This window comes from Ambystoma mexicanum, chromosome 12 (genome assembly GCF_040938575.1).
Source record: "Ambystoma mexicanum isolate Mex_15411 chromosome 12, UKY_AmexF1_1, whole genome shotgun sequence".
Lineage (NCBI taxonomy): Eukaryota > Metazoa > Chordata > Amphibia > Caudata > Ambystomatidae > Ambystoma > Ambystoma mexicanum.
Genome location: NC_090936.1, coordinates 461209305 through 461224717, shown reverse-complemented (window position 1 = coordinate 461224717; position 15413 = coordinate 461209305). Strand labels below are relative to the sequence as shown.

The window sequence follows — 15413 nt, the reverse complement described above, 5'->3', positions numbered from 1 at the left end:
AGCCGCCGCCGCCCTTTTCTGTAAAGCCATATGAAATGGCAGCACGGGGTCAGTGTGTGGACCTTGGTCAAGGATATCTGTCAGGTCATCCTGCAGAAAATCCACTGGTGGCGCAGACCACCCCAAGCACTCCGTCACCCTCAACATGAGCCGCCGGTACGAAGACGCGGCGTGCGTGCCAGGCTCAGGCCTACCAAACTCAACCTCCAGAGAGGTGTCCAGACCACTGGCGTCATGCAAAGACTGACGCAGGTCTTCCAACTGGCTATGACCAGACAAGAGTTCATCAGGAACCTCCACAGGGACCATACCTTCATCAGACCCTTCATCCACCTCAGAGATGAAATCCAGAGGCTGGAATAAATCCCTGGATGAGGGCACAGAAAATGGCTCAAATACAGGCCTTACTGACTTCTTCAGGGCTTTCCTCAGAGTTTCCACCAATGCACGGGGTTCCTCCGGCAAAGCCTTCACAAAAGGCGTCGACAGAATCGTTGTCGAGCGCGGCGCCGATGGCTTCGACACAGGCCTCGAGGGCGGTGGCCCGAGCGTGTCCTTTGACATCCTCAGCGCCGATGACTTCCTCGGAGGCGGAGCCTCGAGAGAGTCCCTCGACGGACATGGCGCTGACGGCGTCGATGTCTTCTTAGAAGACCTCACTGGCTCTGACGGTCTCGAGGGCGTCGAGGACCGTGACCTGGAGCGGGCATGGCTAGAGCGATCTACCTTGTCCGACCGGGATCTCGAAGGTTCCCGGTGATCGCGCCGACCGCCGAGACCAAAGGCGTGCGAACCGTGGCCCTAGCGCGTTCCCTGCCGGCTTCTTTCGAAGGCGCGGACGGAACGGAGCCCTGCGATTCAAAAATCGCCATCATTTTCTTACGAAATGCATCCCATTCCGCAGGAGAAGAATGCTTGTTGGGACAAGGAACCCGCAGTCTGGCGGAGTTCTCGGATGGGGAAGGCGACCGGTGACGGCGCTTCCGCGAGTGCCTCAAGGCGGCAGAGGAATGGCGCGAACCACTCCGGGACCGAGACCCCCTGGACTTACAGCGACGATGCGGAGTGTCGCCCCTCGAATCGTCAGTCGAAAGCCCAGCGGATTTCGACTTTCGGGGCTGGGAAACCCTAGCTACCGACAGCAGCTTTTTTCACTCCCGCAAGGCCTTCAACGTCGAAGACTGGCATTCGTCACAGTCATCGGTGGCGTGGTCCTCGCCGAGGCACCAGAGGCAGACGACGTGCGGGTCCGTAAGTGACATCTTGGAACCACAGTCCCGACACTTCTTGAATCCTGACCGCGGGGTAGAAGACGAACGAAACATGATAACTTTACACAAACCAAGTTCGAAGAACCGATAGTAACAGAAGAACAGAGGCGCGCCGAGATCTCTGAAGTGAACACGTCTGCGGAAAAAACAGAACTGAGGCTACGGGCGTCGTGCGTCCTACTTATAACATCCAGTGACGTCAGCTCGAGGGAGGCCCTGTAACGCTCACCTGACTCCCACGAAGGCGCTGGCCTGGTTCGCGCTGCTGTGACCTCTTCTAAGGTGATGCGCAGGGTTCGGAAGACGGACTGGACCGGGCCCCCAAATCTGGCTTGTCTGGCTCGCAGAAGTATCCTTCTGTAGGCGAAAATAGGGGATTAACTGTCTGCGGGGTAATGCAATCAGCCTCCCACTTTCCCCCCTCACCCTCCTCGAAACCCTTCTGTGATTCCTCGTAGCGTCTCACCTTAGGGTCTGGAAGGACGAGCTCTCCATCCTGCTTCTGGTGCAGAGGCGTGTTGCTATCCAGTTACTTCACTGGATTTTCGGATTGGTGAGAACCAAACTTGCTTGGCTTCCAGGTAAGTTTTTTTGATAAGAGGTTCCCCTTGTGTCCATGCATTAATGTACTAATGCTAGTGTCTTTTTCCCCTTAGGGGCCGGGGTCCGGAAATGGCAGGATACGGCGCGGACCCGAAATGAAGAGGGAATGAATCAACAGGTAAGTCTTAACATGGAGATTTAGCTTTCCTTATTCCCTTCGCTCTCTCATCTTTTGTTCTGGTCTTTTTCTCCCTAGGCGCTGGGGCGTGACTGCGAATCCAGATGATCGCTGCTGAACATGGAGGCGCTCTGTAAAGGTGAGTGGAATGCGGTGCTGCAGCGATCGACGCGATGAGCTTTTAAATAAAGTCTTCCTTTTCAGGATTGTCGGCGAGATGTCTCCGGGATGCGGATTTAGCAGGTAAGGACCTTTCCTTCTTCTGTTCTCTTTTTCTCTTCCTTTGCAGGTGATCCAGGATGCTGGCAGGCGTGGCAGAAGTCAGGATGCAGGAGCAGACACGGTGAGCGTCCAGCTGCTAGATGCAGAACAACGCGAAGCACGTGTGGCTGTTCGGGTGGGGTTTAAATAGCCTTGGAAGAAGTTCCAGGTATGTATCCTTCCCCGACCACGCCCGGATGGTAAATTAGTCCCACAGGTAAAGTAGTTCCTTTCAGGCCTAAAGGAGACCGGGATCCGGCAGCACGGTCTGCATCAGGTAAGTGCACCCAAGCACTTCCATAATGAGCCTGGCGCCTATGGCGCCAGGACTGATGTCTTATGAGCCTGGCGCCATAGGCGCCAGGACACTGTCCAAAGGGCCCCTAATATGGGGTTGCTGGGTCCTTCCTTGGGGGCTGGATGTCCGCTTTCGGGGACGCAGGGCTTGAACCGGCTCCCCAGGAGCGGGCATCATGACAGGCCCTCTATGACAGCGTATCAATGTCATTGAAATTTCCGAAGCAGCACAGCTGTGGTGATTACCTGTCATAGATGTGGAATATGTCGGAGGAACCAATCCCTTCGAAATAGAAGCTTTTCTCATTGGCACGAACAGTATTCTCCAATACGTACCCTTAACCTACATTATTCAAGTAACTATTAAGTACACCTCTAAAGTTAAAAAAGACAAATAGGGTGTTATTTTCAGCATTATCTGGACAGATCAGTTTAAAATCGATTGTCACTCTTTGTATCTAGACATTTCTAAATATCAATTAGCCCAATTACAAAAACTTCAGAACTAAGCAGTCCAGTTGATTTTCAGCCTACACAAAATTGATTCAGTTTCCCCCCGTGGCAGCAATCTTTACCATGGCTTCCAGTACACATTTCTATCATTTCTAAAACTTTAAGTCTCGTTTTTTAAGCACGTACATACTCTGTCCTGAAATAAAATCCATGCTATAATATCTTTCGACACCTACGATCATCCAAATAATGTTTGTTGACCATCCCTAGATAACATTTTAAATCTAGGGATGACTGTAGATTTGCCATCTCTGATGCAAAGCTCTGCAATTAACTTCCTTACTATATTCAAAGCTAGTAAAACTGTTTACAGCTTTGCAAAGGACATGTATTTTCTGTTAACTCATGTCTGCATGGCTTTGTTCAAGCACTTAAACACAGTTTTGTCTGCATGTGGTGCCTAATAAATCACTAAAATCAAAACAAACTAACAGCTGGACATTTATTCCATATTCAGCTACTAGCCTAACCCTGCAAGTACTAACGTTGCTTCATGCTGGTGGGGCAAGGGAGGCATGGGAGTCATCCAATCCATTATTTGTATATAGGCTGGTTCTCAGAAGCACGCTACTACATACACTGAAAGGCAAGTTCAAACTCAATTTTCGTCCAATTTAAAAAAAGGATTCCTTAATCAAGGCCTTTCGTGACACAAGTTGCTACTCAGGTAAGTAATAGTTACAGCTCTGCTTTCACTACCATTCAGCCATCGTTTTCTCTCCAGCAGGAATACTTGCTGGTTCCATTCTGTATAACAATACTGCCATAGAACACAAGACTGCCATTTCCGGACATACCCTCTTTCTGGGTTCACCAAAATCGCCCTGGGTCGGTCCTGCTCTCCTTTCAGCACAACTCCAATAGGTCTACCATCCAGCCGTGTGACCTTAATGACATTTGTGGCTTCACATGTCCAGTAGATGTAGCGGCTGTAGATGTCAATACTAAGGTCGTAGGGCTGCATTTCCAAATTCTGATTCGGAATCGAACTTGCCACTACCGTAAGGCTCTGAAAAAGAAAGTAAATACTAATTATATTTAAGTTCGTCATGCTAAATGAACAAGATGAAGTGACAAGCCAATAACCACAGGGACCCTTGCATTGATAGTTCTACAACCAACATCTCTAAACACATAGGAAATCACTGTTAGAAGGATTTTCTCAGGTTCTATGATGGAGGTTCAGGAAGATCGATTCAAACCAGAGTTGCAGGGCTTCTCTGTAAGATTAAGTATTGGAGTGACGGTTTAATGTTTTTCTGTACCATTTTCTGTAATGTTTGAAATTGGGGTCAACGTATGTCCTACAGGCATGGGACTGGTGTAATTCCATTGCACATTTAGCCCATTTCAAAGGCATACTATCCAAATCCGCAATTTCTAAGATGTTTGGAATGTATTCACTGCTGAAGTTGTGTATGAAGTTGCGTGTAAGTGACAACTTTGGTGTAACGTTTCATGCAAGTCTGGTGTCATTCCATCCCACATGCACCCAAACTTTGGTGGCATCCAGTCCAAATCTATAATTCCTAAGGCGTTTGAAGTGTCTTAACTGATACTGACTGATTAAGTTGTGTGAGGAACTTGTGTAAGTGACGGTACTGTGATGCTTTGACTTGGAGTCACTGTAGGCCCTAAAGCGATGGGTCTGCTGTCATACCGGCCCACATTCCTCCAACTTTGTTGGTGTACTGTCCAACTCTTGGATTCCCCAAAAGGGGGAAGAGAGGGGGCGGTGGAAATTGAGCAAACCATTGGTGGGGTATCCCTACAAGCACCCAAGCCGTAGAGTCCAACGTGCAGCAGTCACCAGGAGGCGGGGGCGTGCGACGCAAGCCCCTCAGGGGGTTGGGTGCCGAAGGCGTCAGGGGGGCCTCAGGATTGGGCCCTGAGAGGGTGGAGAGAGAGATATATATATATATATAATACATTACTCACAGTAATTGTATTTCTGATGCTTGTATCTGCTTAGATTCACATGCTGTGCATAGGCCGACATCTAGTGGAAGCTGCAGAGTATTACAGTTGTTGTTTTCGAAACTCGAAAAGGGCAGTCGACAGGGCGTGCCAGTAATACTATCTCAAGTTTGACGTCCACTGTACCCATGATCCCTCACGCGTCGCACGCATCGAGGTCCCTCAGATTGTTATTTTTCTGACATGAGGTAGCATGAAGTGTAGCGTGAGTACAGTTGTATCTAAGCAGATACGTATCAGACAAGCTCATAAGCATCCATGCGCCTTCTCTCCGAGGGGAGGAAGGGTGGGTCGCATGTGAATCTAAGCAGATACAAGCATCAGAAATATGATTATGGTGAGTAATGTATCCCTTCTGAGGCTTGTGAAATCTGCTTAGATCGCATGTTGTGCATAGATTAGCGAGCAGTGGAAGGAGGAGGTAGGATGTGAGAAGGTTCATGAGCTAATAAATGTGTTCGAACAGCTTGTGCCACTTATGTATCCGTCTTTGAATGCGTGTCAATGCAGTAGTGCTGAGTATAAGTATGTATTGAGCTACATGTAGCTGCTTTGCAACTACTGTTTAAGGAGACATTTGCAATGAAAGCCAGAGAGGTACCAGTACCTCTTGTGGAGTGGGCCCTTGGCGTAAAAAAAGGCAGTGTTTTATCTGATAGGGACTAGCACAGTTGGATACATCTGACTATCCATCTAGAGATGGCATTCTTAGAGATGTGGTCAACTTCTCTGCCTGGCGCTATGGAGACAAACAGTTGATCTGTCTTTCTTAGCGGTCTGGTCTACGTAGTAGAGGACCGCTCTCCCCACATCTAGTGTGTGGAGTTTTGCCTCAGCAGAGCGTTTGGGCTCCTGGAAGAAAGCCGGTAGCTCAATAGACTGGTTCACATGAAATTTGGAGATGAATTTAGGTGAGAACCTAGGGCGAATACGTAAAACCAGCTTGCACTTATGTATAGTAAAGAAAGGATCCTGCACTGACAATGCTTGGATTTCACGAACCCTTCTTATGGAAGTGATGGCTACTAAGAAGGCAGTTTTATAAGTCAGGTGTTGGAGACTAGACTTGTGCATAGGCTGGACTTGGGGTCCCATGAGCTTAGCGAGTATAACATTGAGGTCCCAACCTGGCGGTGGGTGAGAAATTGGAGGGTGGAGTCTCTTTACCCCTTCCATAAATGCTTTGATGACCGGTACCTTCCACCATGAGACCTTATTTATGGGAAGTGGTGTAGGCTGACAAGGCCGCCAGGTGGACTTTTAGGGAGTTGAACAATAACCCTGCATCTAGCAAGTGGAGCATATAGGTTAGAGATAAATGTAATATTTTCTTTAAAGAAAAGATAGTCACCATCTTAGAGAACATAGAACAAGGAAGGGCCCCTAGACGTGAGAAAAAAGCTGAGGAAGAAAGAATAAGAGAAAATAAAACCAAGAGAGAGCTTTACAGTTCCCAATGGTGGACGAATAGGTCTGCACTCTTGAGTCAACTAAAACCCACAAATGACCCTTCATGTAGGATACCAGCATGTGCGGCTAAACGTTTAGCAAGTGAATTTACACCATTTATTAGGACTTTTGCGAACAAGTCTTTACAAGACTCAAGTGCCTAAAGCTCAAAAAAAAAAAAAAAAAAAAGCACGAATAACGCCACTGCTAAAAAAAATCCAAAAATAATTAACTATCGACCAGTGGCAAACTTTATGTGGCCAACAAAAATCCTGGAAAATGTGACTTGTACCCAATTCCAAGCATTTACAGCTAAGGAAGAATTGTTGCATAATCTTCAGTCTGGATTTCGCCCAAATCACGGCACAGAGTCAGCTCTTTTGGCCGTACCTGATGACTTGCTAAAGGCTGCGGACGGGGGAAGGTCAACAGTATTGCTGATGCTGGACCTGTCCGCGGCCTTTGACACCGTGAATCATCAGATAATGGCACAACGGATTGGGCAAGTGGAAAAAGCATCTAAAGAAGTGGTGAGATGGTTTTAATAATTTCTTAAAGATAAATCGCAGAGGGTTATACTGGATGGATTTATTTTTCAGATGGTGGAGCTGGAATGTGGGGTTCCCCATGGTTCCTTCTTATCCCCTCGCATATTCAATCTGTACTTCCGTCCAGTCTTCAAAATATTTTAAAAGTATGGCTTGTTGTTTCGCTCATCAGCAGATGATACACATCTATAAATAGTCAGGATGCCTTTGAAAGAATAAATGCATGGAAGAACTCAATGAGTAGATGACTAATAACCATCTACAGTTAAACGCAGCAAATAAATTATATTGTTCGGTCCAAAGAATAAAATGTCACAAGAAAGACAAAATCCCCCTCCACTGATTTTAGGTTAACAATTGCCGTATGCCAAAAAAGTTAAACTTAGGCTGCTGGTGGCAGGAAAATTTGGGGAGTGAGTCAGGTGGGAGCAAAGGTTAAAAAAAAAGTCCATTTTGCACTGCGATCACTACGGAGTATACTACCTTATATTCCAATGGAAGATAGGGCAGCTGTGGTGGGGGCAATGACTAACCCCCACTTGGACTACTGCAACAGTTTATTAGCGGGAATCCCTCAAAAACAAAATCGATAGACTCCAAAGAGCACAGAACGCAGCAGTTAAGAGTAATCGGGGACCTTAGAAAATGGCATCATGTTTCATCAATGCAGAGATCCATCCACTGGTTGATGGCGGAGAATAGAATCAAGTTTAAGATGGCATGCATAGTTTTTAAATGTTTGAAAGGGCTTTGACCCGCATATTTGGCTGAAAAGATTACGCCATATCATCCCAATAGGAACCTACGTGCACAGGATAAACTCCTGATCTGTACTCCTCGAACTAAATGTCTATCGCGAAGAGACAGATGCTTCGAAGCCTTCGGCCCTAAAGTCTGGAATGAACTTCCACTTGAATCAGAATGTGTGAAACTCTGGAAATCTTTAGGAAGAAATTGAAAACGTTCTCATTTAAATAAAGGAGGAAAGTGGTAGAATGAGAACTCTATCTTTTGCTCTTCCTTTTTGTTCCCTGGTCCTGGCCTTAGTTGTCATCTGTGCCCGAATACGGTTCACTCCGTCCAGTTCGCATTATAAATTCTTCAAATTCAAATCAAATTTGTCATAACAGTGTCTAGTGTTTAGTTTTCTTGATTCTTTCAAGATATCCATGCATCTTTGCGGTAGATTGAGATGCCAGAACTCCATGACTTCAGGAGCCATGCTGCCAAGTTCATTGATTGTGGTTGTGGGTGCACTGTTTTTTCCTCGTGCTGGGTGAGTAGGTTGTACTGGCATGGGAGCTTGATGGGGATCGCACATTGCCAGTTTGCGCAGATGTGAATACCACGGTTGTCTTGCCCACATAGGAGCAACTAGGATAAGCGTCATCGGTTCCTTGTGTAACTTGTTCACCACTTTCCTCATGAGAGGAGTTGGGGGGGGGGGGGGAAGCGTAAGCAAATTTCCCTCACCAATTCATCCATAGGGCGTTCCTCTTGGAGCCTAGCTGGAGGGAACCTGGACGCGAAGTCTGGGCATTGACGATTTTCGCTTGTGGCTAATAAGTCTATAGTAAGGAAACCCCATTGAGGAAAGAGGTTCTACGACTTCTTCGTGCAGACACCAATCGTGTTCCTCTGGTAGGGGATCTCTGCTCAATGAGTCTGCTAGAGCGTTGAGTTCCCCTGGAACATGTTGTGATGACAGGAACATTTTCCGTCTGAGTAACCATTTCCAGATTTTCTCTGCAAGTCTGGATAGATTTGGAGAACGTGTACCCCAGTTTGTTGATCTAAAACATTGCTGTGGTGCTGTCCCTTAGGATCTGCACCAACAGGTTTGTTAAATGGGGTTGGAATGCCTGAGGGGCTGTGAATACTGCCAGAAGTTCCAGCACATTGATGTGGTACTGAGCTGCAGTGTGAGACCACAGACCCTGAGCTGTGTGGTGAAGGTAGTGAGCCCCACACCATGCCAGTGAGGCGTCCGTTGTGACCACTGCCTGTATCTGTGGGTCGTAGAAGGGTTTCCCTCTCGTTAGGTTTTCTCACGCCCACCAGCAAAGATTTTTGTACAAGTGTTGGCGAAACAACCACTAGATCGTCCCAATGACTGCTTGCCTGAGACCACTGTTCCACCAACCACTCCTGTATGGGACGCATATGCAGGCGTGCGTGAGGAACCAGGTATATGCAAGATGCTATCGTGCCTATTATACGCATTGCTTTGCGCACCCTTATCTGGTGGCCGGCCTGATAATGTGGTATTTGCATAAACACATTTTTTACTCTTTCCTCTGAAGGAAAGACCAATCCTTCCTCTGTGTTAAGGATAGCTACTAGGAACTGTTTGGAAGTGCTTGGCACTAGGCTTGATTTTTTTCTTGTTGATTGAGAAGCCCAATTGACAGAGGAGGTTGATTGTTATTTGGATATTATGTCTGCAAATCAGAGGGGATTCCCCTGTTATGAGCCAGTCGTCCAGGTAAGGGTACACAGGGACTGCTCCCCTGCGCAGGTGTGCTGCCACTACCGCCAGTACCTTTGTGAATACCCTTGGAGCCAAGGCTATTCCAAAGGGCAGCACTTTGAATTGGTATTGCTTGTTCGCCATCTTGAAACGCAAGAATCTTCTGTGTGCTGGGAACACTGAAATATGAAAATAGGCATCTTTCATATCCAGTGTTACCATGTAATCCCCCTTTTTTAGTAGCAGGATTACCTCTTGCAGCACAGTCATGCAGAACTTTTATGGCTTGGCATACTCGTTTGCAGGGTGTAAATCTAATACAGGGCGCATCGTTAGATCTTTCTTTGGCAGAAGGAAGTAAGTTGAATAAATACCCTTGTTTACCTGGTTGGTTGGGACCACTTTTATGGCGTCCTTTAATACAAGCGTTGTTCTTTCTTCTAGAAGGATCAGCTGATGTTCCTCTGGGTAGATTTTCTGTTGTGGGGGTGGTCATGAGGACGTTGAAGCAGTTCTATGCAGTAGCCCTCTGCTACCGTGGACAGCAACCATCTGTCCAAGGTGATACCCCCCCCTGCATGGGTGCAGTTGGAAATGTGTCCTCCGACTGCAGATGCATGGGAGGGTACCTGTAGCGGAATGTCACTTGCTCGGAGGTGCAGTGCCACCTCGAGCTGAGCCTCTGACGCGACCACCGCGACCTCTGCGATGTCCTCATGGATAAACTTGGAAGGCTTGTCCTGGATTATTCCCATAGGAACCTTGGTCTTGACTGTAGCCGGATCCTCTGAGAATTTTGACCTCAACAGCGAAAATTACCATTAAACCCTTTGACCAGTAGGCTTGTTTGTGAGCGGACCTAAAGATTTTAGAGTGTCATACTGATCCCTTGCTGTCTTAAGTGCATCTTCCACAGCTTTGCCGAAGAAAACATTAGGTTCCACTGGCATGTTTATTAGAGTGGCTTGTGTCTCTGGCCTAAAGCCTGATTGACGAAGCCATGCATGCCTCTTCATAATAGTCCCCTCTGCAGTGACTCTTCCGGCATTGTCAGCTACATCGAAGTTTGATTTAAGGAGACAGGTAGATACGGCCCTTCCGTCTGCTGCCACTTGAGCTAGTTGTGATTTAAGTGGCTCTGGGACGGATGAAATTAACGCAGAAATCTCCTCCCACTTATGGCAGTTATAACTTGCCAAAAGTGTAGCGTTATTGGCTTTCTAGTTTAATGCCGCAGAGGAAGTGATCTTTCTGCCCAGGGCAAATATCTTCTTGCTTTCATTATCCGGTGTGGCCTCTGAGTAAGCAACTGGTGTGCCTGCTCTTTATATTGTTGTGGTAACAACCAATGAGTCTGGTTTCAATTGGCCTCATATATAAGGGGTCTGATGGTGCAGGCCTGAATAGTTTTTCCACACGCTGGTTAAGAGCCCGTGTGAGATTGGGTGCTCCTAAGGAAGGCTGTATTCTGCGTTGGACCGATTTCAGTAGTGGGATAAACTAACCTACTGTCTTTGTCCCCCAGTATTTGTTCAGCAAAGTCTCTATCCTCCTGTACCTCTTGTGTGTCAATTTGGAAGTGTTCCACGGCTTTGGCTAAGACTTCATTGAGGAGGGGTTGATTATCGACAGGGAAATCGACCACTGGAGTGTCCTGATTAAAAGGAAAATCTATGGAGTACATGTTAGCCTCCTGGTCTGCGTCTGGGTCTTTATCGTCCCCATAATAAAGTTCATCAGTATCCTCTTCATTACATGGAGGGTCAGATGCTTTCACAAAGGAAAGATCCTCTTGGTCTTCAGTTTCTATTTCGGGGTCATATAGATCTAGAACTGTGCTTTGCAAGGGGACATTAGAGCGAGACCTCTTAGAAGGGGGTTGAGAGGGTAAGGCAGAGGCCTGAGAGCCGGAAGGAGCTGAGGTGGGAGGAGTGGAATGGAAACTTTGAAAGTAATCTGGGTTTTTTTCATAAATATTAGCCATGAATGTCATTCTTCTCATAACCCTATCAATATCCTGTGAAGACAATTCATTTGAACTTGGGATCACAATAGATTGAGTGGAAATACCCAAATCCTCATTAGTGGGAGGTATAACCTTAGAACTAGAGTCCTTAGGTTTCTCCATGGGCTTGGATAATATTCCCCTTTGAGAAGCTTTTTTCCTAGGAGGGCTCTTGTCCCTATGAGGGGTCTTGGAGGACTTTCTATGATGTTTTTCCCCACCCTGGCACTCAGAGGAGCTTTTAACAGACTGCTTGGGGCCTGCCGCTTTATCGGACGATGAACGTCGAACTTCGGGTGTGGGAGCCGAGGCTTCGTCCACGGACGATCGGCCTTCGGAAGGGCTTTTACGAGCAACACCCTTGCCGTCTTTCAACGGTTGAACCCAGTCGTGTGGTGATCTTGATCGAGATTTCCCAGAGGACCAGGTCTCGGTGGACCTTTCACAGGGTCTCGAATGTTGTCGAGTATTCGATTCATCTATCGAATGTCGCCGGTGGCTTATGTGTTTGGTGGTGTGTGTTTTTGTAGTGCTGCCGCTGCCGCCGGTTGTTGTCCCCATAACATGGCCGCTGGCCTGTCCTACGGGGTCGGGGGTCTGCGCTTGAGTAACTGAAGCTACTCCGATGCTCTCACCGTCCGAAAGTACCGCGTCGCTGCCATCGCTAAAGGCTCCCTCTACCTCCATGGCCTCGAGTTGCCTGGTGTAGTGGGCCCAGTGTTTCGTGGAGTGGTCCTTTTAACTTCTTCGGCTTGAAGAGCCTGCACGGTCGACAAGACGTTTTGACGTGGTCTCTTGGGAGACACAAATTGCAAACTGTGTTTGTCGACCCAGAGGAATTTACGATTACACTTAGGGCAACATTTAAATGGTGTATTTTCCATAATTATGGGTTATGGAAATGGCAGTTGGGCGAGCAAAGTGTAGGAAGGGGAGAAAATGCATTCTAAAATAATAATTTAGCATTTATATAGCGATACGAACCCTCGGGCATCTGAGGGCTGCTTATTATTATCCACGATGTGTGGTGTTCATTTATCGACCTCGTTAGAATAAAAGGCTTAGTTTGGCCCTGCCGGGATTCGAAACCTGCATCAGCAGGCTCTGCACAGATGTCAAAGCGAGCGCTCTACTCCCTGTGCTATCGGACCGGCTATGCTTTGCACAGGCCGACAAAATGGCCTCCCCCGTCTCTCCCTACTGTCTGGGCCGAGGCCCGGGCAGCCTTACAAGGCCAAACGGTCCATCGCGATAGTCTCCGACGGGCAGTTTTCTTTCTTCACTGGCGCAGTGTTTCGGCGTCGATGAAAGGATAGAAAGAAAAACTATCGTAATTGTGTAAAAGTCAATGGCTTGTCGCCAAAAGGAACTCCGCTATACGCGTCCGTCTAGCATTGCTGGAAAAAAAAGAATCTGAGGGATCTCGACGCGTGAGGGATCATGGGTACAGTGGATGTCACACTAGGGATAGTATTACTGGCACGCCCTGTCGAAGTCCCTTTTCGAGTTTCGAAAACAACAAGTGTAATACTCTGCAGCTTCCACTAGATGTCGGCCTATGCACAGAATGTGACCTAAGCAGATTCCACAAGCCTCAGAAATAAATTATATATATGAAGAAAATGGAACTGCGGCACAATCAGAAGTACAGCGGCACACTTGCAATCTTTCCAAAGATCCGACTGATTACCTTATCAGCTGCAAAATAGTGTGCTTTATTAAAGCAGCTTGGTGGACAAATTTGGGCAGCAAACAAAACAACGAGTTTCACCCTGAACGGGCTTCATCAGGTTTAAGTGAAAACAATGCACGCAGGGCATATTCGGCCAGTCCCTTTTTGAGGTTACTGCCCAATGGCGAGTCTACAATGGTACACTGCTGCTAGTATGGTCATTGTCGGCGGACATCTTGGAACACAGTTATCCGGAGAAAACACCATGTGCATGCACCAAGCTTTTGCAATTGATCATAGCTTTACATGTTAATGATGAAACATGACAATATTAAAACATGATAAAATGCTAAATACAGTCAGGGCAGTGATAACATGATTGACCCCTCTCGTTCAAACGAGTAGGCCACTGACACTATATGGTTAAATCATTACCATATTTGTCACGTGTATAAATACAAAAGTGCAACATGCTGTGCACAATACAATGATGCCAATGCAGTTTTTAATATAAATCATTGTTAACCATCATCTTAAAACAGAGTTGTCTATTAAGCAAGCCATGCTTTTGCCTAAAGTGCTAGTATATATTACAATTGTTGGATCTAGTCGTGCCTCTGTTAGAAATAGGACACAATAAGATGTTGGGTGCAGAAGCAACAATAATGACACAAGTCTTTTGTATTGTTTACATTATTAGAGCACCGGCACTTTATGGATAACTCATATAGAAACAGTAAGCTGCAACGTGCTGTGCAAATGATAATGACGTCCAATATAGAGACCGCAAAGACAAATATTACACTTCATATCACAGAGCCTATTGATTCATTGCACTCGTTTGTCTGGTTACATATATAATTGTAATGTAAAGTGCATATATTTCTGAGGCTTGTGGATCCGCTTAGACTGGGATGCTTTGCATAAACCGACATCTAGTGGAAGCTGCAAGCACTGCACATGAGGTTTTCGAAGTTCGAAAAGGGACGTCGAACGGGCGTGTCTGTAATTCTATCCCTAGTGTGACGTCCACTGTACCCATGATCCGTCACGCATCGAGGTCCCTCAGATTATTTTTTTCCACCATCGTGGACCGTTGTTTTATTGCAGAGCCCAGCAGCAAAAGCTACTTTTAGTTAAAACACCTTTAACTTACTTGCGGTTACCGGTTGATGTACCTTTGACGGCTAATCTTCAGAATCATTGCAAAGGCTGACATTAGACGAGAGATGTTCATTCTGCCGACGGGCTTTGGCCTAAATGTGGCTTGCCTGTTGGGAGGTAACAGATTCTTCTATTTAGAGAATGTCTGCCACTGCCCCCATTACCAATCTCTACAGTTGTCTTGCTGCCTTTTTCCACTTTTAATTATGGAACGCACTCAGTTTAAATTAGCCCGAAGTGCAATCGCAGGTTCCCGTGGACAGACAACCATACGGTATGTAACCACTACCTTCTCCGTGATCACCTGGAGTCCTGCTGCGCATCTTGCATGCTCTTTAGACCAAAAACTCTTAAAGAGCGCTGAACACAGCAGTGGGCGGCACACGCCATGATGGCGGAGTGGGAGACCGATGCAGGACTAGAGTCAGATCCAGAAGGCCAAGGCAGCAAGGGCTCAGATTCAGAGCCTGAAGACCCCTTGAGGGAACCATCCAGCTCCTGTATGCCTGTACCCAGCCTCAAAAGGCAGTCGTAGCGCGCTGCCATAGGGAAAGCCTCTGGCGACGATATCGCGCGCGTACACACAACACCCAAGAACATACCCCAGGGCTGCTTCTCGACGGAACAGAAGGAAGGCTGCATGCCGGCGGTAGGTGCCTTGCGACATACCGATCCACCGCCGACAAGGCCAGCTGTGGTTCCGCACTAGCTCTTACCACTAGGCGATAAAGATAAGGTCCCGGCATTAGGCGTGCCTAAACCCCATTTGACGGATCAGGCGGGAATGTCGAAACATCCGTCGAAAAAACACAAATCACATTCTTCTTCAAAAAAACACAAGGAGTCTCATGCTCATAGGAAACAGTCCTAGTGCCACTGGAGGCTATGAGGAAGTCCATTCACCTCTTTTCCTCATTCCTTCAGAAAAAGCATCCAAGCGAAAGCCCAGTAGATGCCCCCAGGGAAGACCCTGTTATGGTAGTGCTCCCATTGGCAGAAACACCAACTGGGACATGTACTCTAACACAATTGAGGAAACCATGGATAAAATATCCTTTGTCAACT

The 15413-nt window shown here is 47.1% G+C and overlaps 1 protein-coding gene across 1 annotated transcript in view; it reads right to left on the bottom strand.

The window, feature by feature from the left end:
- The window catches only part of LRP6 (LDL receptor related protein 6), a 1542295-nt gene that overhangs the window by 384573 nt on the left and 1142309 nt on the right, over nucleotides 1-15413 (bottom strand). The window contains exon 14 of the mRNA XM_069628714.1: nucleotides 3861-4072. Coding sequence (XP_069484815.1) covers nucleotides 3861-4072 — 212 coding nt within the window. The remainder of the gene's footprint in view (nucleotides 1-3860; nucleotides 4073-15413) is intronic.